This window comes from Salvelinus alpinus, chromosome 5 (assembly GCF_045679555.1).
Source record: "Salvelinus alpinus chromosome 5, SLU_Salpinus.1, whole genome shotgun sequence".
Lineage (NCBI taxonomy): Eukaryota > Metazoa > Chordata > Actinopteri > Salmoniformes > Salmonidae > Salvelinus > Salvelinus alpinus.
In genome coordinates, this window is record NC_092090.1 from 28,029,547 (window position 1) to 28,054,701 (window position 25,155).

Consider the following 25,155-nt stretch of genomic DNA (forward strand, 5'->3'; position numbering starts at 1 on the left):
AACACATACACGGCACATCAAAACACACACAAGCGGATAAAACGACCCGCAATAAACCCAAACGCACTAACACTACAATGAGGAAATGTATGCATAAAAAACACCACAGGCACAGAGGTCCAGCAGAAACAGATTCCAAGACACACAGATAGTTTAGATCACACACACACACTCCCTCCCTCATCCATATATATCCAACACAAATACGCACAGCAAACCCACACAAAGAGGAGTCAGCAGACGTATTCTAGGGAACAGGTTCATACTTTAATGAAAGGGTATCTCCCTTGGCACAGTTCTGCTATCAAATAAATAAAGCAATTAATCAAAAACCGTCTATATAAACTAAACAAAGTCATGAAAAAGCCATTAGTGAAAAGAGAGAAAGGGTCTGGTCTGCTATTGAGGAACTGAACAGCAAGTGCTAAACATGTTTCATTTACAACAATCACCAAGAAGAAGTGAAGGAAGTGCGAGAAAGAGACAACTATCCTTCCCTGCTAGCACTGATCGGCACAGCGGATACTGTAGAGAAGTGACAAAATAGTAGGCAAGTGTGATAGCTTGGCAGAAATACTGTATATTCGCTCAGTCATTCAATTATTATAAATACGTTTATTCCTTCTACACGTTACTGGTATAACCTTTCTGCAGTCCATATACTATTTACATTAGTTTAACATGTAGATACATTAATTTTACAAAACATAACTTATTGATGGAATACAGTGAGAACATTTAATTCAGTCTTGTCTGTAAATACCAAAACTGAATACATTTACAGATGGAGAAGATACAGTGGAGCATTCTGGAGCAGAACGTTAGATGCCGGTGAAGCTGGAGTGTCCCTTTAAAGAGGCACAGTGCACTACTTTTGACCAGAGACCCTGGGCCCTGGTCAAAAGTTGTACATCATATAGGGAATAGGGCTCCATTTCAAACGCACCACAGAGATATCTGTTCCAGTGGCTGCCCCAATAATACCACAGTACTCTAGAGGCACATGGCACCATTCATCTAGTGTCTGTAGTGTTGGGGGGAGGGAGTTTAACTGAGGATGAGAACCCAAGCAGAGCCCTGCCTATTTGCCACAGTGTCTGTCTGAGGGGATCACTGCAGACACCTTCTCTCTCACATACACACAACACCTCTACTGTTTAGCTGTGGTGTTGCCGTGGTGTGGGGTGAAAACTACAACATGAGTTATAGTGTTGAGATGGGCCCTGTCAGATGGGGTGCTGCCATGCTAGGCCAGACAGATGCCAGCGGACCGGCAGCGTTCCAGGGGAGAGAGTTGCTGTGGAATGGGGTGCAGCTGCGTTCCCCTTGGGGGTGGCTGAGGTGGGTGACTGTGTCCCGTGGTGAGGCCAGCCTGACTGGTGCCTCTGCTAATGGACAGTCTGCAGCTATGTGAGAGAAGGCAGCACTGGAGCTCAGGACAAGACTGGAATGCACCAGATTCCCTCAACTGACCCAAAACACACACTAACGGAAACTTGTAGTAAAAGCTCTAAACCTATACATGACCCAGAGTGGAAAGTTGGCTTTGATGTCCACACACCTGGTGTGAGGTTCAACACACCTGTAGGGGAATTCATGAACTCTTCACACCTGCTCACAACACATAGCCAGTAGCGAGGTCTATTAGCTCATACTGACTACCAATGTTCCCTCTAAGATGCGCGAGAGAGCGGGCGTGCAGCTCCCCCAGGACTGCCATGCAGAGGAAATATCAGCCCACACAGAGAAGCACAAACTTTCTAGAGTTTTCCCCATTAGTTAACATGTTTCTGTTTACTGTGGGAATTGTGATCGAAACAACGCAATATAAGCCACTTTCAATGCAACATATCAAAACAAAACAAACTATGCAAGAGATCTGTTGTAGGCAGAACCCATCGGAGTAGGATTTTATTGCATTGACAGGCACAACATAGGCCGTACTCTACACAGACCGGTGCACCATAACCAATCAGAGCTGCAGTAGGCCTATATGCAAATAGACCATTGCCATATATGGATCTGTGCCATTCACTTTGAACTGGACTGTTTATACAGCATGAGTGGTGGTGAGTAGATGAGTTTGTTTTGAGATCAAAGCCAGAGCTACATGTAGCGACATGTGTACATGTGTTCATATCCTTTGCTAGTTAGTCAGTTATTAGCCCAGTTATAGATCATTTGTAGTCAGCAATGGGGGAGTGATTGCTTCCTACAAGAGCACAAAACGTGTGCATTTCTAGACATATTTGAAAAGTCAGGTAAATTGCTTATTTGTCTTAAAGGAGCAGTGTAGCCAATAGGCAGAGGGTAGCATATTTTGCCTGATTCTCTGTAATAATGGTATGTGAATAACGATGCATTTTATTTTATAAAGTGGATTCTTGCATCAAACACATGTTGAGTCACCATGTCTGAAGGACAGATGGATGAACAGGTTAATCTCAAGCCCTGCATGTTTTTTTCAAAGGTCTCATGGAATGTAGGCCTACATTGAACACCACACATTGTCTGCTACTGTAGGCTGAACGATAGAACAGCTATTTCCATGTTGACATATTATGGGATGCATTGTCTCCATTGTTTACCACCTCAGTGTTCACATTAAACACGCTCCGAATTTTCACAACGTTCAAGTTTGTGCTCAGCAGACCTGAAATTTGCTCAGTGACGAAAAAAAATAGAGGGAACATTGCTGATTAGTATTTTCCTCTTTACCCTGACCAGATGATACTCGGTCAGGAGCTCCTGGAATAGATGCAGGCATACCATAGTGACCTGTCCTAAACAGTGGTGTAGGGCTCTGATGGTTCACCTAGGGTGGGAGAGGATCTGAGGTCATGTATGGTTGGAGCTACCTGCCCAACAGCAGGCCATCAGCAGGGTGAGTTATGGTCCTGGTGGAGCCTGTGGGCTGGGCCTGGTCCCTAGCACCAGAGGAATGAGACAGACAGCTGAGAGCCTCCACCCCGGCCCAGTCCGCCCAGCCAGCGTCAAACAGAGCCTTGTTGCCTGAGTGCTGGGGACACATGGCATGATGGCGGCCTGGTGAAAAGGATGCTGACAGCTGGGGACAGGGGGATGCCTCATGAGGGGACAGAGGTTAGGGTCATGTGTTATGATCAGACCTGGAGGATCATGGGACTGCTGTGGATTGTCAACCACCACATACTTATGATTCAGCTAATGAGAAAGAGCCTTACTGTGAACTGCTAACCACAACGATGAGACAGACACTGTTCAGAAGGCAGAGATGTACTTGAGAAGGTGTACACTGACCATTTGTGTGAAAGAACTGTGTATGGTGATATTAGGTGGTGATATTAGAGGGAGTCAGAGTTGTATCTTTGATGGTCTAAATTGTATACATAAGGATCTTTCAATAGGGTACATCGGGAAAATGGGGTTGAGTGAGAAATAAATGTAGATTGTATCAACAAACGTCACATTATAAATAAAGCGTATAATGTTGATAATATATGTACATACAATATGTAGGTAAAACATGTAGGAACGTTTCAACACTATATTACTGCAGATTGTGTCATCTTTAAAAAATAGAACAAAATGTAACTGAAAAATAGCATCTGATTAATAACAATAATAATAACACCAACAATTCCATTAATAACACTAGAGGTAGCAGCTGATTACAGTCTTCTATTCTCACTGAACATTTCAACATTGTTCTCTCAGGGAGGGTCCTGTATTGCATGTGAGATTCAGGAGCTGGATGATCTTGTCTTCATCATATCCAGCCGATGCCTGTCAGTCCTCTGTTCTGACAGCCCAAAGTGTCTCCAATGCAACTGCACCCACAAGTGCTTTTCAAGTGGTTTTCAGTGGCGACAGGAGTGTCACAGCAGACAGGTAATACATGCACACAGACACCATACACCCAGACACCATACACCACACACTCATATGAACCAATGCACACATGCTCACACACACACACACACACATTGTATATTCATACACACAAATGTACACATTTTTCTCTTTCGCACGCACACACACGCACTCTCTCGCTCTCTCTCGAACACAAACTCACTGGACACTGAGCATCATATATTTTATCTTTTTACATCAGTCTTTCCATCCAAACCAGCCCTTCACCGCCGATTCCCCTTCCCCAAAACATAGAGGTCTGTGAGGATGGCAGTGCCAGTATGGCTTCGTGAAGTCAACTAGTCCATCAGAGTAAAGGGTTTCAGAGAACCAGACAGACAGAGAGGGATGAGAGGAGTCCTCTGAAGGATTACAGCCAAGTCTCTTTTCTCCTTCTGTTCCTCTCAGGCTCCCCTGTTACATCCCTCTGCCCTGTCCTGCTCCTGGTTCCTGGCACGCCTGAAGACCAAGACACTGTCCCGCTGCCTCACAGGGACTCTTCATGCCTGGACAAGCCCATAATAACCCTCTTCACCCTGCACCTCCCCTTGTCTGTCCAACTCCTCTTGATGTCCTGTCCTCTTAGTCCACGGGGCCATGCAAGACCCAACTCCCCCTGACAGTGACAAAGTTCTGGCTGTGCTGTTGCTGTGCTGTGTGGGAGGGGCCTGTCTGTCTGTAGAGTCTACTGGCCTGGCAGTGGAGCCAGGTTGAGGTGGGGCTGTGAGAAGGTGCTCTGGGGCCGGGGGCAGCAGGGCAGGGAGCTGGCTGGCTGGCTGGCTGGCTCAGGACTGGTAGAAGTGGTGGTAGTGGTGGTGGTGTTCATGGTGGTGATGATGCTCGTGCCTCTGAACCATCTGGGCCAGCCCTCCTTCATAGAGGAGCACACTGGGTAGGACCCTCACCTGCTCCTTCTCCACCACAGACCCCACTGGAGCCCCCAGGGCCCGGTACTGCTGTTGGCCCTCCTTGGCCCTCTGCTTGTGCCTGCGGTAGGGGGCTGAGGACTGGTGAGGGGGGGCTTGGCTGGGTAGGGCCGGGGGAGGTGGGGCCCCTCTGCTCCTCATCACCCTGCCCGTGGTGGTCTGTGTGGGGTGCATCCGGCTGTGGGACTTGGGGGAGCGCAGGGCGTGTTTACCTGAGTCTTTACTCGGTCGTGGGGGACAAAGGGTGTCAGGGCCTGGGGCGGTGCTGCTCTCCATGGCCACCTGTGATCGATGGTGGTGGGAGTAGGTGTGGCCGTTCTCTGGTTCATGAGAGCGAGACCTGGTCTGGTTCGATGGTCGGGTCTGTGGCTCTGCTTTCACAGGCTCTGTGGTGGGGGCTGGAGAGGGGAGAAATACAGGTCAGGATAAATAACCCATGATGGGTCAATTGATACATCAATAACTTAATTGAATGACTGAGAAGTTCATAACTCAAACGTTAAAATTACCATTTCCAATACTTTTGTAATACCTCTTTTCATTTTTTTCTGCTTTCTTTTTTCACAGAACAAAGTGTATTTTTCTGTTTGAACTAGAGGGGGGGGTCACACTAAAAAAATCAGCCCGTCAACACAGACATTTAAACAAAAGCAGCCCCATATTAAACATAATTTAATTCACTTCATGATGAGGCCTGGCCCCTGAAGACATATCGTATTGTGCCCTGGTGGGTCCAGATGTTTTACTGGCCAGACCTACATGCCTGCCTCCAAGCAGGTGCTGGGGTAATGAAGGCCTCTATCTGGACACAGCTTCAAAGTACCGCGGTGCTGTGATCGGTCAGTGCCTCTAGTCTCCAATCTCTCCACCATCGCCCCCGGCTCTAGCCCCCCTCAATCTTCTGGCTTTCTACCCCCCCGGACCAGCCCACCTGGGCCAGCTCACCTGCTCCAAAGCGGGATGTGTAATTCTCGATGCCGGCCAGGTCTAGGTAGTGGTTCCTGCGCTCCAGGTTCTCATCCACACAGTGGCGCTGGCAGCCCCGACTCTGACCCTGCTGGGTCAGAACCTGGTGCTGGATAGTGTGGTGGTCACTGTGATGGCGCCTGGAGGGGAGAGAGATGGGACTTTACAACAGCTTGAAGTTTTTAGCTCTCTAAGATGCATTGCAAAACATACATTCTGTCGGTGTCAAAATCAAGATTGTTATTAGTGTCAAAGATGTACAGATGTACATTATTGTCTTGTAAAACCTTGATGCAGGCTGTAGAACATATGTTACCTGAGGAGGGCTCGAGACTTCTTCTCTACACTTTTAAGGTCTTCAATGCACTTGTCAGTCTTGGTTCTGGGGTGGGGCATGTCTGTGAGAGAGCAGGACATTATCAAAAAGAGCAGCCACACACACACACACAATTTCTCTCAGAAGAAAGAAACCTTTGTTCACTGCCTTTTACTTTGAAGATCTATAAAATACAAAAAACAACAATGCTTCGTTTATTTACTCCAGGTCTCATATAAGACACAAAGAAAAAATATATACAGTACCAGTCAAATGTTTGGATACACCTACTCATTCAAGGGTTTTTCTTTATTTGTACTATTTTCTACATTGTAGAATAATAGTGAAGACATTAAAACTATGAAATAACACATATGGAATCATGTAGTAACCAAAAAAAGTGTTAAACAAATTTAAATATATTTGAGATTCTTCAAAGTGGCAACCTTTTTCTTTGATGACAGCTTTGCAGATCCCTGGCATTCTCTCAACCAGCTTCACCTGGAATGTTTATACAACAGTCTTGAAGGAGTTCCAGCATATGCTAAGCACTTGTTGGCTGCTTTTCCTTCACTCTGCACTCTGTCCAACTCATCCCAAACCATCTCAATTGGGTTGAGGTCTGGTGATTGTGGAGGCCAGGTCATCTGATGCAGCACTCCATCACTCTTCTTCTTGGAGAAATAGCCCTTACATAGCCTGGAGGTGTGTTGGGTCATTGTCCTGTTGAAAAACAAATGATAGTCCCACTAAGCGCAAACCAGATGGGATTGTGTAATGCTACAGAATACTGTGGTAGCTATGCTGGTTAAGTGTGCCTTGCATTCAAAATAAATCACAGACAGTGTCACCAACATAGCACCCCCACACATCTTCCTCCATGCTTCACGGTGGGAACCACACATACAGAGATCATCTGTTCACTCTGCATCTCACAAACAGACAGCGGTTGGAACCAAAAATCTCAAATTTGGACTCATCAGACCAAAGGACAGGTTCCCACCAGTCTAATGTCAATTGCTCGTTTTTCTTGGCCCAAGCAAGTCTCTTCTTATTGGTGTCCTTTAGTAGTGGTTTCTTTGCAACAATTCAACCATGAAGGCCTGATTCACGCAGTCTCCTCTGAACAGTTGATGTTGAGATGTGTCTGTTACTTGAACTCTTTCTGAGGCTGTTAACTCTAATGAACTTATCCTCTGCAGAAGAGGTAACTCTGGGTTTTCCTTTCCTGTGGCGGTCCTCATGAGAGCCAGTTTCATCATAGCGCTTGATGTTTTTTGCGCCTGCACTTAAAGAAACTTTCAAAGTTCTTGACATTTTCCCGGGTTGACTGACCATGTCTTAAAGTAATGATGGACTGTCGTTTCTCTTTGCTTATTTGAGCTGTTCTTGCCATAATATGGACTTGGTCTTGTACCAAATAGGGCTATCTTCTGCATACCACCCCTACCTTGTCACAACACAACTGATTGGCTCAAACGCATTACGAAGGAAAGAAATTCCACAAATGTACTTTTAACAAGGCACACCTGTTAATTGAAAAGCATTCCAGGTGACTACCACATGAAGCTGGTTGAGAGAATGTGCAAAGCTGTCATCAAGGCAAATGGTGGCTATTTGAAGAATCTCAAATATAAACTATATTTTGATTTGTTTAACACTTCTTTGGTGACTACATGATTCCATATGTGTTATTTCATAGTTTTGATGTCTTCACTATGATTCTACAATGTAGAAATAATAAAAATAAAGGAAAACCCTGGAATGAGTAGTTGTGTCCAAACTTTTGACTGGTACTGTATATATAACCCAGAGTTTATTAATGAAGTGAGATATGTTGTGGTTTGAAATTAGCATTAAGACAGACAGTTAATGGTTCGTTTTCAAAGCCTGCTTCTTTTGAATCGCTTGACGTTATAAATAGCCCCAACAACAGATAAACAAACAGGGCATCATATTTTATAGCAATTTTTTTATTATTCTCAATACTTGTTTACCAAGTCGTCAGTTAGAAAAGTTACGTTGAATGTAGCTATATTTTACCGACAGCTCTGAGAAGTGGGGGGTGAGGGAGAAGAAGAAACACTTTGGAGAAAAATAAAATGGTTGTGGATATCAAACGGAGTTGGTGCATCTCTTAAGGTTTCTTTCAGAGTATTTGAAGGCACTGGGGGGTTCTCAGCTCTGTCACTACTCCCATCATTAAAAATGAACCCCATTGTGCCGGAGAGATAGGCAGAGAGTGAGAGAGAGAGGAGTCTGACATGCCTGAAGCAGGTGCCTTTCCGCATGACAATAAACAAGACTCTGGATGTGCTGACAGCAGAACAGTCAAGTAGGGGAGCCCAAAGAACACCGCTCTCTCTCCTCCCCCCTCTATCTCCCCCTTCTGGTCCCCTGTCTCCCCATCCTCCCTCCCTCCCAGCCCTGTGATCCTCTCCCAGCCCTGTGGTTACCTGCGGGGCCCTGAGTGCAGCTCCGCCAGCGCTGGCTGGAGTCGGGGGCCACGGAGAGCTTGACCCGCAGTGTCTTGCTGCTGCTGGGGGAATGGTTGACCGACGTGTCCACCACCTCATAGATGGTGTGGAGCAGGCTGGTGATGTCCTGAGGGGGGAGGAGAAAAAAAAGAGAGAAAGAGAGAGAGAAAGAGAAAGAGAGAGCGAGAGAGAGAGGGTCTGAGTTAGTGCACAGCCGACAACTCAGTTACTGTAGTCTGTCTAGCATGTTACAGGCAAACAGGAGATGAAGAGAAGAACATGCAGAGTTGTCAGTTGTTTTATTTCAGTGTTCTCCCTGTAAAGTGATCAGGCAGGGAGTACAAAGAGGGAGTACAAAGATGGGATAAATGCATGACAAGATATGTCTGGGAGGTGGGAGGAGAAGTGCTAAAAGATGAACTGATGCACAACCCACTCTATAGCAGCTCTGCTCTTAATAGACAGAGCCTTCATTACCCTTTCTCTCTGTAGGCTTTTTATGGTGGTTAGTGTAACTTTGGCAGTGGTTCAATTAAGAGCTTTTAAAGTATTATCTCCCTCTCAGTATCTCTCTCTTTCTCGCTCTTTGAAAGAGTTGAGTAGCTAAGGGCCATAGCACAGACCTTTGCCTCAGGGCTACGAGTCAGACATAGACAGAATAAGAAAGAGAGAAAATAAGAGGGAAAATCCTGTAGGAGACAGAAAGGCCGAATAACATCCACACAAAGTCAGTGAGCACAGAGCAGACATCTGAAATCTGCACTCGCTTAAGTCTTTAAAAGTCTGTTTAGGAAGAGAGCAACATGAACATCCACAGATGGATCAAAAACATAGTATGTTTAATTATACATATTTCAAGTCTTGTTAGCATTTTCCCTCTGAAGGTAATTACTGCATTTCTACTAATGTTCCCTGGACTGTCACTGCCAAGAAAAGGGGCTTACAAAGCCACTCAGAAATTCAGACCTTTTTGGGCCTGTTAGCCTAGCTTCTGCTCTTGCTCCTCTAAAACATCCAAATGCCTGCATTCCTATTGCCTTGCCTCTCTCTGAATGCAACATAAAGGCCTATTATGAGCTCTTTGGGGACTAGCTCCAGATACCGTTTCAAACGCTAAGACATAAAAAAGCCTCCTATGTCATTTTTAGTTTCCATTTTTTCATACGTCTCAAGAAATAAAGAAAGGGAGCTGGAGAAGAAAGCTATTTCCTTCTTCTTCTTCTTTTTGTGTGAGCTGCCGCCTGCCGTCTCATGTGCCGCGGGGCCATGGGCGATGCCAAAGAAACTGGAGATCCAACCATCCCACCACACAGAGGACGGCTTCAGTCTCTTCACACCGTTTCAACTCAGCTCTCCAAAAATACAGGCCTCTCTGACTGCACTGCTCAGATCTTTACAAGGCAGCAGCCCGCCACTAGGTATCTATCGCTGGGAAGGAAAATGTCTCTTTGGTTCCTAGTGGCTGTATTATTGAAATGGATGAATGTAACTTCATCTGATTGTGTCTCACTTAGTCTATGTATGTGTATGTGTGTATTAGATTGAAAGAGGAAAAGATCATGAGCGGGTAAAGAAAAGTAAAGTTCCCTGTTATGTGTTAGAGTATGTTTGAATATAAAATATGTTTGAACCCTTACCTCTCTGGTGACCTTGCCATTGTTGTCAAAATCATACAGCGTGAACGTCCACTCCTGTCTGTTGTCTTCCTCTACAGAGACGGCACACTCAAGCTCCTGAAACGAATCGCATTGCAATATAAGTATCAATACATTCACGACTGTGTGCAAGTGTGCCTCCTTCCATCCCTGAAAGAGTATTATATTGTCGCTCTAGTTTTTCCCAGAAGCACTAATAAATGGTCCATGTTGGTGGTTCACAGTTCAACTTCACACTCACTTCAAACTGAAGCTGTTTCTGTGTGCCTGTGGGCGCCTGGCTCGCTCTCCCCTGCATCTTCTCCTCCACACAGCAACTGTCCACCGTCTTCTCCGGGGGCAGAGCCACTGTAAGAACACACACGCAACCAAATGATCAAATACAAGTTTACTGGTCGCGTACACAGTTTAGCAGATGTTGTAGCAGGTGCAGCGAAATGCTAATGTTACTAGCTCCTAACAATGCAGTAAAATGTCAAATAAAATGTAAGGAAAGAAAATACAAAAAAGACAAGAAATCAATAACGGCGGGACGAATCTGATTAACAACCCAAATAGCACTGTAGCAGTAATCAAATGCCAAACTATATGTATGTACACCGGGAGAATGTACACAAGATCAACTAAGAATGATATGTATAGCAGTAGATATGTACAGCAGTAGATATGTACAGCAGTAGATATATTACAGTAAGCTACGTCAAGAATCAAGTGTATAAATAAGCATAAGGCACAGACACAAAATACTTCGGGGCTTGGATGCAAATCATTGCCATGGGAAAGTGCTAGCATAGCCCCAGGAATGGGAGAGGAGGTGGATGAATAGAACATGGAACTGAACAGACATAACATGCCAAGAACAGGACATGATGCTACTGTATAATGTGGCTTAAGATACTACATTCTAAAGTGGGAACATCATCTGATCTGAACATCAAAGAACCCCATGGGAGCCCTGCCTCGGTCTCTGTGCCCACTGTAGCTGAGCTCATAATGCTGGATGTTTCACTGAGTATTATAGCTTCCAGACATATAGCTCAGACACACAGCGCCCATAGGGAGGCCTCACCTCGTCTGTCACACACACATCCTATTCCACCGCTACGCACATCCTCATAAACAGTAGTGTGTCAGCCCACCAACATCTCCTACTGTAACATGTCACAGTCCTTTCATATCCTCTCATCACATTCTAATCCCACTAAAACCTCTGAGATGTTTCAGACCTGGGTACTACAAATGAAAAAGAGACTGATAGGCCACGGGCAGAGGCCTTGAATACACATAGTCACTCCATGGGTCCAAGTAGTGTGCTATTTACGGAATAGGGTGCCATTTCATTGGGACGCAGTTGGTGGCCATTTGGTTTTGCTTGTGCTCCTGCCCAACCAATCAGGATCAGGAGATGGTTGGGTTACTGAGCACGCATACACACACACAGCTCAGCTCCCCCCCAACCTCCTCCCCCCTGTTGCACTTTGAAGTTCCATTCTCAAACCTTTTGGCCGAGGATCAGACCAGCCGGCTGTAAAACAGAATCACGAATTAATTAAGCCAAGTCAAATCTGAAACAGCGTTTGTTGTGGTCGCCAAAGGAGCAGACAGACACAACAGCCTCGTTCTCTTTCCTCCGTATCCAAGCAGATCAAAGAGAGAGGAACATGTCTGTCCCGTCTCCCGTCCCCTCGGCTGCAGGCACAATGAAAGGCAGCGTCCTGGGGAGCAAAAACTTTTTGGAGGAGGAAAAAATAACCCTGTCTTTTGATCATCACAGATGCTCAAAGGTACCATTGTGCCAATCGAGGGGGAAAATCTGTTGGGTAACAAGCCCAATGTGGAGATGGTGATGCTCATCTCCAGGCTAATGAAAAGGCCCGGAGGAATACTGTAGGCTATGTCCCAGAGGGCACCCTATTCCCTATGTAGACATAATCTGCTATCTCCCTCTCAGACTCTGCCCCCTCGTCACTGAAATACAGTCAGCCTGCTCTTTATGAGTGGAACTATATGCTGGTGATCTGAAGGGAGGGGGAGGAGGGACTGGCACTCTCACTATGCCATCATGCCTGATCCAACAGCCCTGCCATCACACACACACACACACGCCCGCTGTCACACACGACCGCTGTCACACACTCTCAGCTTTCATCTCTGTGTGGTTGGTCTGAGAGTCAAGCAAGTGTGACCAGACACAGAGATACAGGTTTATACAGCTGATTGGGACTTCTAAGCCTCACTTAACGGCCTTGTGAAAAGTACATTTGAAAAGGCACGGAGGATGTAACTGCAAGATACGAAGAGTCAAAACACACTACCATCTTGGATCCCTTTTGCTTCATCCCTCTTTGCAATTTTACCAGCAAGTTATTTTTTTATCCTCACAACCTCATTTGAAAATGCTTACTGAAGCCCTGAGGAAAGACAAGCTTTTATATGTGCTTTGGTCTAACGTTCATCTGTAACCTCTCTCTGGCTCTCTATGTCTGTCCTTTTCCCCTTCAACAAACCACTTTCATTCCTGGGTTATAAAGAATCAAAAAGCCGGAATGCTCCATAACGGCTTCCATTCAAGTTTAAATGTGATTTAAGAAATCTGTTAGTGAACCCCCAGGTCTAAAGAAGAATTGCACCAAACGGTAATCAAGAACTACTTTGATAATAAGTTGTCTCTCATAAGTTCTGACTGAAATGTATCACAGATAGTACTGAGAGTCTGTAAGAGAATCATGGTGTGTCTAGTCTTCTGAGAATGAGGGGAAGAGAAAGGAAGCAAGATGGCTCCTAAGCAGACACAGGGAGGGATTTTGAAATGAACACAGTGTGGTGTGAATGGTCATCTAACGTTATCATAATTACATGTTCTATAATAGGTTGTATTTATAGTGCTTTTCACCAGGTCTTAACTTCTTATGGCCGGGGGCGCTATTTTCACGTTCGGATGAAAAGCGTGCCCAGAGTAAACTGCCTGCTACTCAAGCTCAGAAGCTAAGATATGCATATTATTAGTAGATTTGGATAGAAAACACTCTGAAGGTTCTAAAACTGTTTGAATGATGTCTGTGAGTATAACATAACTCATATGGCAGGCAAAAACCTGAGAAAACAAACAAACCAGGAAGTGGGAAATCTGAGATTTGTAGGTTTTCAAGTCTTTGTCTATCCAAGTTAGTGTAAATTTGGTCTGATTGCACTTCCTAAGGCTTCCACTAGATGTCAACAGTCTTTAGAACCTTGTTTCAGGCTTCTACTGTGAAGGGGGGGCGAATAAGAGCTGTTTGAACCAGGTGTCTGGCAGAACGCCATGAGCTAAGTCAGGCGCGCGGCCGTGAGAGCGAGCTCTGTTCCTTTTCATTTCTAAAGACAAAGCAATTGTCCGGTTGAAACATTATTGAAGATTTATGATAAAAACATCCTAAAGATTGATTCTATACATCGTTTGACATGTTTCTACGAACTGTAATATAACTTTTTTGACTTTTCGTCTGGACTTAGTGCTCGCGCGTTGTGCATTTGGATTACTGGACTAAACGCGCAAACGAAAAGGAGGTACTTTGACATAAATGATGGACTTTATCGAACAAAATGAACATTTGTGGAACTGGGATTCCTGGGAGTGCATTCCGATGAAGATCATCAAAGGTAAATTAATATTTATAATGCTATTTCTGACTTTTGTTGACTCCACAACATGGTGGGTATCTGTATGGTGGCTGAGCGCTGTACTCAGATTATCGCATGGTGTGCTTTTGCCATAAAGCTTTTTTGAAATCTGACACAGCGGTTGCATTAAGGAGAAGTATATCTTTAATTCCATGCATAACACTTGTATCTTTTATCAACGTTTATGATGAGTATTCCTATAAATTGATGTGGCTCTCTGCAAAATCACTGGATGTTTTGGCTGCAAAACATTACTGAACATAACGCGCCAATGTAAACTGAGATTTTCAGATATAAATATGAACTTTATCGAACAAAACATACATGTATTGTGTAACATGAACTCCTATGAGTGCCATTTGATGAAGATCATCAAAGGTTAGTGATTCATTTTATCTCTATTTCTGCTTTTTGTGACTCTGTGGCTGTGTTTTTCTGTGACTAGGTGCTGACCTAACATAATCAGCTGGTGTGCTTTCATCGTAAAGCCTTTTTGAAATCGGACACTGTGGTGGGATTAACAACAAGTTTATCTTTAAAATGGTGTATAATACTTGTATGTTTGAGGAATTTTAATTATGAGATTTCTGTTGTTTGAATTTGGCGCCCTGCACTTTCACTGGCTGTTGTCAAATCGATCCCGTTAACGGAATTTCAGCTGGAAGAAGTTAAGGTACTTGTATGTGGATATTTTTATTTTACCTTTATTTAACTAGGCAAGTCAGTTAACTTCTCTGCGCTACGGATCCCTTTAGCGGGATAATCTTCCTAAACAACCGCTGAATTGCAGGGCGCAAAATATTACTACAAATATTTATAATCATGCAATCACAAGTGAAATATACCAAAACACAGCGTAGTTTGTTGTTAATCCACCTATCGTGTCAGATTTAGAAAATATGCTTTGCAGCGAAAGCAACCCAAGATTTTGTGAGTGTATCAATCAATGCTAGAACAGCTAGCACCAAATTAGCATGGTCACGAAAGTCAGAAAAGCAATAAAATTAATCACTTACCTTTGATAATCTTCGGATGTTTGCACTCACGAGACTCCCAGTTACACAAGAAATGTTCTTTTTGTTCGATAAATATTACTTTTATAACAAAAAAACGCCATTTGGGTTGCGCGTTGTTTAGAAAACCAAAGCCTCGTTCCGTTCGACAAAAATTCCAAAAAGTATCCGTAATGTTCGTAGAAACATGTCAAATGTTTTTTTATAATCAATCCTCAGGTTGTTTTTAACAAACATAATCGATAATATTTCAACCGGACCGTAACCTATTCAATAAAAGAGAGAAAGAAAATGGAGAGCTACCCCTCTCGCGCGCAGGAACTAATCAAAGGACACCTGACTAGTTTTGAAAATCTCGCTCATTTTCCAAAATAAAAGCCTGAAACTATGTCTAAAGCCTGGTCACAGCCTGAGGAAGCCATTGGAAAAGGAATCTGGTTGATACCCCTTTAAATGGAAGAAAGACGGGCAAGGAAACACAGATAAAAAATATAAAAAATCACTTCCGGGTTAGATTTCCTCAGGCTTTCACCTGCAGAATCAGTTTTGTTATACTCACAGACAATATTTTGACAGTTTTGGAAACGTTGGAGTGTTTTCTATCCTAATCTGTAAATTATATGCATATTCTACGATCTGGACCTGAGAAATAGTCCGTTTACTTTGGGAACGTTATTTTAAAAAATAAAATAAAATCTGACCCCTAGCGTCAAGAGGTTTTAAGAACAAATTCTTATTTTCAATGACAGCCTAGGAACAGTGGGTTAACTGCCTTGTTCAGGGGCAGAACGACCGGTTTTTACCTTGTCAGCTCGGGGATTCGATATTGCAACATTATGAGGACCAAAGCATACCTGGCCCACCCCTTAAAATAAACCAGCTCAACTCAACAAAACTAGCCAGCCGAGACATCCTGACCCACATATCTGGGCTTGTCCCATCCCACTCTCCCATGCTGCCAGTTAGGTAGCACAACAGAGCTCTGGGCTGGTCCCATCCCACTCTCCCATGCTGCCAGTTAGGTAGCACAACAGAGCTCTGGGCTGGTCCCATCCCACTCTCCCATGCTGCCAGTTAGGTAGCACAGAGGTCTGGTGCTCTTTTCCAGCTCAGTTCAGATGAAGGGGGATGCATTTCCTCCCTGATTCCTTAATCCAGGATCACACCACACAGGGGGAAAACAGAATAGATGGAGGTGAATTGCAAAGCACAGAGGGGAAGGCCAGGTGAGAGAAAGGGGGAGGATAGGAGAAGGTAAAGGGGGAGAGAGGGACTGGGGGAGGGATTCCATACATCCACCTCATCAGCACATTTGAGAGGGGAGGGAGGGGGTCCTACCTTCTAAACGGTAATGTTCATCACTGATCCCCTCTGCACACACCTTGTCCAACACATCCTGGAGGAAGAGGAACAGAGACACATTTATTGTAGTGCATTTGTCACGGACCATGCACAACAAATATATATTCCACCAGATTTAGCTACAGAGTTTATTTCCATGTTTGTAGAGGAAGTAGAGAGGAAGAGTACAGTCACCATATAAACAAAGTATTCTAGATAGACACTGGAGATCTACATTAGAGCCGCCAATACATCCTGGCATGGCTAAATCCAAATGACAGTATTCAGCTCTATATATTTAGAGCTTGTTTGTGAGATGAAGCTGAGCAGAACCACAAAGTTAGAGAAGACAGTACTGTAATTGAAGAATCTAAACAGAGTGAGCGTATGACTGACTGCCACTGACACACAGTACTGGAGTTAGTCAAAGAACGTTCTCAATCACTGGTCACAATTACACTCTTCCTGTGGGGAATCCTGTGGGGTTGTCTGTGAGGTTATTTTCGTGACGGGGTCTATCGTCATTGGGGGTAGCGATACGCTGGTGGGATTCAGTCCACCCGACCCGAGCCCCTCTCCTCTCCTGGCAGCCGTGTCTGTGAGTGCATACCAATAGGACTGCGTGATATGTGAGCACAGGGCTTAACCATGGAAAATGCCAACTCAGGTGTCTGTGGCATGACAGTCATCTGGCCCAATAACCATTACACACACACACCCCTGAGAGTTCTCGTTCGCACACACACCCCTGATCTGAGAGTTCTCTTTCACACACCCCTGATCTGAGAGTTCTCTTTCACACACACACACATCGGAAAAAGCTCTCTCTCTGGCATTGACATATATACTACTGAAAACACTCTCATACCGTAAGCCTACACAGATATACACCCAGAGACATAGTAACTACATGATAAACACAGCAATCAAATCAAAAACCACTAAAACAACACCTGAGCTGCTTGATCTAGTCTATGTGGAGCTACTAGCTCAGTGTCTCTCCCCCCTCTCTGTATCGCCCCCCCCCCCCCTCTCTGTATCGCTCCCCCCCCTCTCTGTATCGCTCTCTCAGTGTCTCTCCCCTCTGTGTTAAAGAGGGGGATTTATGAGAGTGAGAAGATGTAGGAGGGATTTGGGTTTAATCCAGTAGAGAGGTAGAGTTCAGCTGGTGTGATCCTAGCCCAGTCAGCCTAGTAGAGCAGCTCTGCAGTGTACCCAGTGGGGTGGCCCCTCAGGAGGAGTGTACACCACATCACTGACTGACTGACTAACTATAGTGCACTAAATATGGAGTAGGGTGCCATTTGGGAAACAGCTTGACTGAGGCTGTCTGAATCATTAAAACCTCCTCAGGATGTAGCCAGGTTCCTCTCTCTCCCTCTGAGCTGAAACCTTACCAGCCTGCTATTTAAACTAGGCCTGACCCAGACGAATTTGGTCAGGCCCAAAAGAAGCCAGCCCAAGAGATAAAAATCAGACACTGACTGTGTGGAAAGATTGAGAGTGGAGATCGAGATAGGAGGGGAGTGGGTGGTGGGGAGGTGGGACGGTGGGGAGAGAGTTATATGAAGCGGTGTTGTGTTGCTGCTTAGGCGCTCAGCCCCTGCTTTGCCTTTGAGAGGCAGCCAGCAGAGCAGTCTGCAGCAGACAGGGTAAGTAACAGGAGAGGCTCTCCATGTGTACGCTGCTTTAAAAGATATCCCTGTCCAACAAGAACACACTCAGAGACCTGAATATCTCAACGCTGCTGAAATCCTGCTGCCAGCACACATCTCTAACACATTTCTGAATGCCTTGTATTTACAGATCCTCAGTGGGGGGCTCTGAATGTAGTACAGATTAAGCTGTATTGTGTAGCGCGTGTGTGTGTGTGTGAGAGACAGACGGAGACAGAGAGAGAGAAAGAGCTGCAGTCAGATGGCTGTCCCTGAGTGGCGTCAGAACTATCTCTGCAGGTCAGGCAGAGTTCTGCAGGTCAGAGGAGGGCGGCTCTGGAGCGCCAGCTGACAACTTAATTGTCAGTAGTACTGCAGCCAGCATTGGCACCACAGCCACAGAGCTCCAGGTCTACAGTACTCTTCACAATTAAGGTCCAGGCCTGTACAGTAACTCCATCCCAGGACCCAGCCCAGGCCACAGCCTCCTTCCATAAACCCCCCCCAGACAAATCACCCCTCAATCAACATTCTTCCAGCCTCTCTCTCTCACCAGGGTTTATGCTCTGAAATCAAACAATGAAGGTGGCTGGGTTTTAGTTACAATGAGCAACATCCCTCCAACCAAACTCTCAAAGCACACACACACTCTCTCTCTCTATCACACACACACAGTATTGAGTCAAGCACATTTTCTGTTTTTGATGAATGACACAAAATGGAGGGATTAGCCAAGAACATGAGAACAGGAGAAAGAGGAATGTGCTAATTGGTTGTTGTCTGTGATGATGGATGGCAACAGTATTAGTATGCTGGGGTTACTCTGGGATCTGCTCTTGGCATCTCTGCTTAATGTTTTTATACATTCAGTAAAACCCCCAGATTATTTTTTTCAGCGCTCTCACTCCCTCTCTCGCCCCCCTCTCATTTCTCTCACTCACTCCCTCGCTCTTGTTTCTTTCTCTCACTCCCTCGCTCTCGTTTCTTTCTCTCACTCCCTCTCCCTCCCTCTCGTTTCTCCCTCCCTCTCTCTCGTTTCTTTCTCTCACCCACTCTCCCTCCCTCTCGTTTCTCTCTCCCGCCCACTCTTGTTTCTCTCGCTCTTGTTTCTCTCTCTCTCTCTCTCGCTTGTTTCTCTCTCTCTCTTTCTCCCTTGTTTCTCTCCCTCTCTCTCTCCCTCTCTCTCTCCCTTGTTTCTCTCCCTCTCTCACTCCATTGTTTCTCCCTCTCTCACTCCATTGTTTCTCCCTCTCTCACTCCATTGTTTCTCCCTCTCTCACTCCATTGTTTCTCCCTCTCTCACTCCATTGTTTCTCCCTCTCTCACTCCATTGTTTCTCCCTCTCTCACTCCATTGTTTCTCCCTCTCTCACTCCATTGTTTCTCCCTCTCTCACTCCATTGTTTCTCCCTCTCTCACTCCATTGTTTCTCCCTCTCTCACTCCATTGTTTCTCTCTCTCTCACTCCATTGTTTCTCTCTCTCTCACTCCATTGTTTCTCTCTCTCTCACTCCATTGTTTCTCTCTCTCTCACTCCATTGTTTCTCTCTCTCTCACTCCATTGTTTCTCTCTCTCACTCCATTGTTTCTCTCTCTCTCACTCCATTGTTTCTCTCTCTCACTCCATTGTTTCTCTCTCTCACTCCATTGTTCCTCTCTCTCACTCTCTCCCTTGTTTCTCTCACTATCTCTCTCCCTTGTTTCTCTCACTCCATCTCCCCCCTCCCCTCCCTCGCCTCTCACTCCACCTCCCCCCTCCATCTCCCTCCATCTCCACCCCCCCCCCCTCCTCCTCCACACTCCACCCCCCTCCTCCTCACACTCCACCCCCCCTCCATCTCCATCTCCCTTCCCTCTCTTTCAGTGAGGCTCAGGTCCTCACCAGGCAGGCAGAGGGCTGGATCAGCTTTATTCAGTGCTATGAGAATGAAGTTTAATCCCCTGAACCTCACGTCTGACTCTGGTGGTGACACTCTGAGCACTCCATTGTCTTCAGCGCCTCCCTGCCACCTCAGCATCTTCATTTAGATCAATGGAGGACCTGGCCCAGGCCCGCACCCCTCAGGCCCTCACCCTTCTCTACTGTGGGACTGACTGCTCTTTTCTTCCTGGGGACCTCACAGGGACCCCACAGCTCCCAGGTTTGAGGATTAGGGAATAGGGATACTGACTAGTGACCTCTGTCCTCTTTAAGGGGGTTCTAAAAAAGGTTTAGGACTTGTTTTAGTTCATTGATGGATTCTTGGCTGGCTCAATAGATTTCACACAGGATGCTTACTGATTTTTTAAAATTCACACTTCAAAGTTGTTTCATCCTCTCAGCTTCAGGGCCAATGTGGGCTTCAATACACAAGTGACGTTATCAAAGAAGAATGTATACTATTCTTAAAATGTTCTTCAGTGATAGCATCTTTTGTTCAGCCAACCTTTATTCTTTATCTTCAATTACCGTGTTTTCCACTGGCTATAAGCATGGTAATGAGCTGACCTTAAAAGAGCCATCCATCTTGACCTGTCGTGTCAGGCCAATGAGCCAATCACAGGCCTGCCTGGTGACCTTTGTCCTATGTGGGGTCAAGGGTCACAATAGGAGTGCAGCTTAAGGCAAACAGAGTCAGGGACAAGGCCAAGAGCTGCACCACTTTAATCATCTCAAGTAGACCTCAATGAACACTGCATCTTCCTGGATCTTTCATACCTTCAGTAACCGTCTTCCATGCTATATATGCTAATCAAATGTGCTTCCCTGGTCTAACTCTATACAACAAAACAAAAAAGTGAAGGCCCAGCTGCTCATTTGAGAAATAGTTGAGGAGAATGAATTGCTCAGATGAACATTGCGTGATACTGTACGTGTAAAGGTCTTTTGGCTTTTTTCCTGTGTGTTCACGACTGGTGTTATGGAGTGTTTATGAAGGTTTTACGAAGACTACAGTGAAGTGTCACTTTCCCAGCTCTGCAGAACGTATTTGGGCGCTACGCCAGAGCTTCAGAGTATCATGAAAGGCTGTAAGCAAATGAACAAGCCTCTTTCCTCCAACGCTTGGAACCACCAAAAACAATTTTCCAGACATGATGTTTAATGTTCTGTGGAAACCAAAGTTTAAAGCATTTTGCTTTCAACAGGAGCCAGACCCTTCAGAGCGTCTTCTCTTCTGGGCTTGGAGGATGGAGGATTGTATGGCCCCAGTGTGTTTTAAAGTTGTTAAAGCCCCTTCACAGAAAGTGATTTATTCCTAGAGCAGCATAAGACAGGAACACAGTGTGACTGTGCTGCATTACAGCATCCCAGCTAGCTACATCAGTAGTGGACAGGCTGCCCGCTCCGTCTACTAGGGTTGTTTGATTTGGCCTTTGAATCAAAATGGCGGACCAACGGCAATGAAACACATTAATATGGATTTGAATAAGGGAAAATAAAGGAAAACCCAGATTTGCGTATTTACAAATAATAATATTTTTAAGAACTAACATTGGTTATATTGAGAGTTTAAGTGAGCCAAGAGAGCCAAGGAACCACTGACTGCAGGGGTGAAAAGCAAATCATAGACTGACTGAAGTTTGGCAAGTTAGGGCATGAGGTTGCCATGGGGGACCGCCAGCCTTACCCAGGCACTGTGTTCACAGACAGACTGGGCCGTGTGTGTGTGTGTAATTACATGTGCGTGTGTGTTTATGTGTGTGACCGTGTGGTTGCCAGTGTATGAGTGCGTGTGTAACTACCATATGTGTGTTTACGTGTGTAAGTGTGGGGTTGTGGAAAGTCCTACAAGGCCCTGGTCTCTACGCTGTCTACCTCCACCCAACACAGGCGGCTGACAATTTAAGCGGGCGGCCGACGACAGCTCCACCTGATCGTGCGCCAGCCAGCCAGGGCGCAGGGCTCGGTGGAGGCCTCGGGAGCAGTGTTGGGTTGGAGCAGTGTTACTAGTTACTGGCACTTCTTCAAAACCCAGGAAAAATCTCATTATGAGAGTGAAGCGTTGGGTTGGGTGCCTCCCGCTGCTCTCCTCTCCCAGGCAGTGCTGGAACTGGAGAACACCTTCAGGTCTTACACTGGAGCAAGACAGGCCCACGCCGCCCTATGGGACTCCAAATCACGGCCGGTTGTGATACAGCCTGGATTCGAACCAGGATGTCTGTAGTGACACCTCTAGCACTGGGATGCAGTGCTTTAGACTGCTGCACCATTCGGGAGCCCAGGTTTTAAAAAAGGAAAGGGGTTTTAAGTGTAAAAATTGTCCGGGTGATATCGGTCTACAGCAACTAAGCTCCTCTCAGCCATGGCCACATGTCAGAGTCAAGACAGGGTTATGAATAACCTAGAAAACCACACCATTGCTAACATCTGAAATAAATAATTAAATATATATATATATATATAAATTAAATTCATAAATGAAAGAAATCAACTAAAACTGCTTGTTTTTAAAGCCAAGACATTGCCGAACTAAAACAACAAAAAGTATATTGGTTTTAGGGCTGCAAATGAGCTTAAGGTGTAGTGTTACTGGAGCAGGACCTCGAGAGGAAATGCCCATCCCCTCTCCGCCCCCAACAGAGTAAGCTGAGACACTCCGGAGGCTGGTTCAAAGGTTTGGGTCTGGTGCTGTGACTATATCCTTGAGAAGGGGGATCAGGATCAAAGAGCTAGAAGTGCAGTGACCCTTTTAATTGTGTGGTACTGTTTGGAAAAAAAGAAAGCATCAGACACCAGACAGCAGCTTAGAACTAGGTTGAAAACTGAGTCAAATGGGGTGGAACTACATGGACTTGTCCAATAATAAATGCAAATTTGTGTTTTCTGTTGCCATAATGAACATGACCCAAGACTCAGCTTCAGTTCTTCATGTGAACTGCTCCTCCTCCTCACTACACGACATTTAACAGCCACAGTCAGACTGGGCGGCACGTACTGACAAAACGACGGCTTGAGATGGTTCCAAGATAGAAAGTGTTGTTGTGAGGTAGTGAACGGAGCACTGCCTCTAAGCATGGCTTCAAAAAGGATCGGTTTGCACACATGAAATTAAGATCTCAGATAATCATATACCGTAGCGAACCTGGCAGGAGACAAAGACACATCTACCAGGGAGGAGAAAGCTGACAGCCAATTATTGTGCAACACATCTGTTAGATCAACAGCCATCTCTGGGTGCGTGTGCGCTGAGTAAACATAATGTAGGTGTCTGCATGTAGAACTATGAGCCAGAACCAGAACCAGAGACCTGTTCTGTTGTTCAACTGTGAAGAGCCTATCCTCTCGGGCCAAAACATCTGATGCTACTTTGAGGTATTTCTTTGGTTCCCTCAAATCATAGATACTTGGACGGACTCCAACATCATAGATCTTTATTATGCATAACTGCATAAAAGCAGAGGAGAGGCCGTTTGACATGCCAAGAAAAGAGACATATCTGTTTTCTTTTACAATGCTATTTGATACACAACCGAACGTTTTTCGCTGAGATCAAAGCATGTCAAGGCAATCCAAGGTTTGATCTTGAGGTCCTTTTCAACTTATGAGCCAAGTCCAGCCTGATCAGATAAAACCCTCTTCAAGGAAACAAAGAATGTTTCCTTGAACTCTAACTGGACCATAACAACTCACTGACTGAACTCCAGGTTGCCAGTTTGAAACACCATGCCAGACGGTCGGAGGATAACGGTGGCTAATTGGACGCTTCTGAAGGAGCAGAGGACCAGACACCTTCATTGCAGTCGGCGAGGTTACGGTGCAGACTCTGCGGCCCCACGCCTGACACTGCTCACTCACAGCACACCCACTTGTCTTCCCTTCCTGCCTGTGACCCAGGAAGGAAATTATAGCCACAGGCTGGGGATTTGTCAGCAGTCAGTCAGCCAGTCAGGTTGGAGGAAGCTGCCTTATGATGTGTATGGTATGCAGTGAGCAGCACCAGGGCTCTGTGATGGCTACGCTGGGCTGGTTAGGAGAGGTGGAGAGGCCTGGAAGGATGCATGCCAGTGGGCTTACCATCTTATCTCTAGTTAACTGGACAGGTCACACACAGACAGCTCTCAACACTGGGAAGGGGGAAAAAGCCCTGTGATTGGAGGAGCTGTGGTGTCCAACTTCATGGATTCATGCTGGTATGTTTAGTGACATTTGGTGTCTGTGCAGACCAACTGCATAATATAACATTGCTGAATGTGATGCCTTTGGATCCCAGATTTAACTCATGGGCCTGGAGAGAGAAAATTGTGTGTGCGTGTGTGCATGAGCGTTAGCATGCCTGCTTGCATGTGTGCCCGTCTGCGTGAATCCAGCTCTGTTGACAGCCCCCCCCAGAAGACTCCTCCTCTAATGACTGGCTCTTATAGTGTGATTGTACACGACCTGCCCACCATTCATTTTCACCAAGTCAGATTAACATTGCAAACATTGCTGGTCACATTACCTCATCCACATCAAAGGCTTCCCCCTAAAAGGCTCAGTAGAATATTAGTGGAGATTTACAGCCCTCATTTCTGTACTTCAGAAACATGCTGATCTCCCTCCTTCCCTCTTCGTGGTTCATGTGTGAAGTTAGCCAACACTAATGACCCATTTACAAAACCTTTACACCTGCAAAGATAATCTTTTACAGCTCTGCTAGCTTGCTAACCCCTTGGGCAACACACGCCACTGTAACCTGCCTGTTTCTCAAGGCATAAAGCAAGGTATTTATTAGGGCTTTGAAAAATATGTAACCACAGCAATTAGATTTTATCAGGCTGTTTATCAAACGAGTGTCTCAGAGAGGAGAAAATGGCTGCTTGATCAAGGGTCTTTAAAGCTCATGTTATTCTGTGGTTGGTTCCCCCCAGCCCAGCAGCAGAGAAGGGGTTCATGGAGATACAGTAGATAGACCATATGAACGCCAGGTGGACTGCTCTCTCTCTCTCTCTCTCTCAATTCAAGGGGCTTTATTGGCATGGGAAACATATGTTTACATTGCCAAAGCATGTGAAATAGATGAACAGTAAACATTACACAAACATGTCAAAGGAACAGAGACAATTAAAATGTCATTATGGCTATGTACAATGTTGTAACGATGTGCAAATAGTACAAAAGGGAAGATAAATAAATATAAATATGGGTTGTATTTACAATGGTGTTTGTTCTTCACGCTCTCTCTCGAACACATTCTCCGCCAGCCAGCCCAGCCACTATGATGAACCCTCTCTGGGAGAAAGCCTCCATTCCCAGGGGGAGCCAGGATTGGAGACCGCTTGTCACTTGGCCTTGATTT

General features: G+C 45.4%; 1 protein-coding gene across 1 annotated transcript in view; it reads right to left on the reverse strand.

Moving 5' to 3' along the window:
- Positions 1-245: 245 nt before the first annotated feature.
- LOC139575834 (protein naked cuticle homolog 1-like) overlaps positions 246-25,155 on the reverse strand; it is a 55,933-nt gene continuing 31,023 nt past the window's right edge. The window contains exons 4-10 of the mRNA XM_071401185.1: positions 16,243-16,300; positions 10,473-10,579; positions 10,214-10,309; positions 8,556-8,703; positions 6,100-6,181; positions 5,763-5,923; positions 246-5,215 (exon numbers count right to left, since the gene is read on the reverse strand). Coding sequence (XP_071257286.1) covers positions 4,677-5,215; positions 5,763-5,923; positions 6,100-6,181; positions 8,556-8,703; positions 10,214-10,309; positions 10,473-10,579; positions 16,243-16,300 — 1,191 coding nt within the window. The 3' untranslated portion in view covers positions 246-4,676. The remainder of the gene's footprint in view (positions 5,216-5,762; positions 5,924-6,099; positions 6,182-8,555; positions 8,704-10,213; positions 10,310-10,472; positions 10,580-16,242; positions 16,301-25,155) is intronic.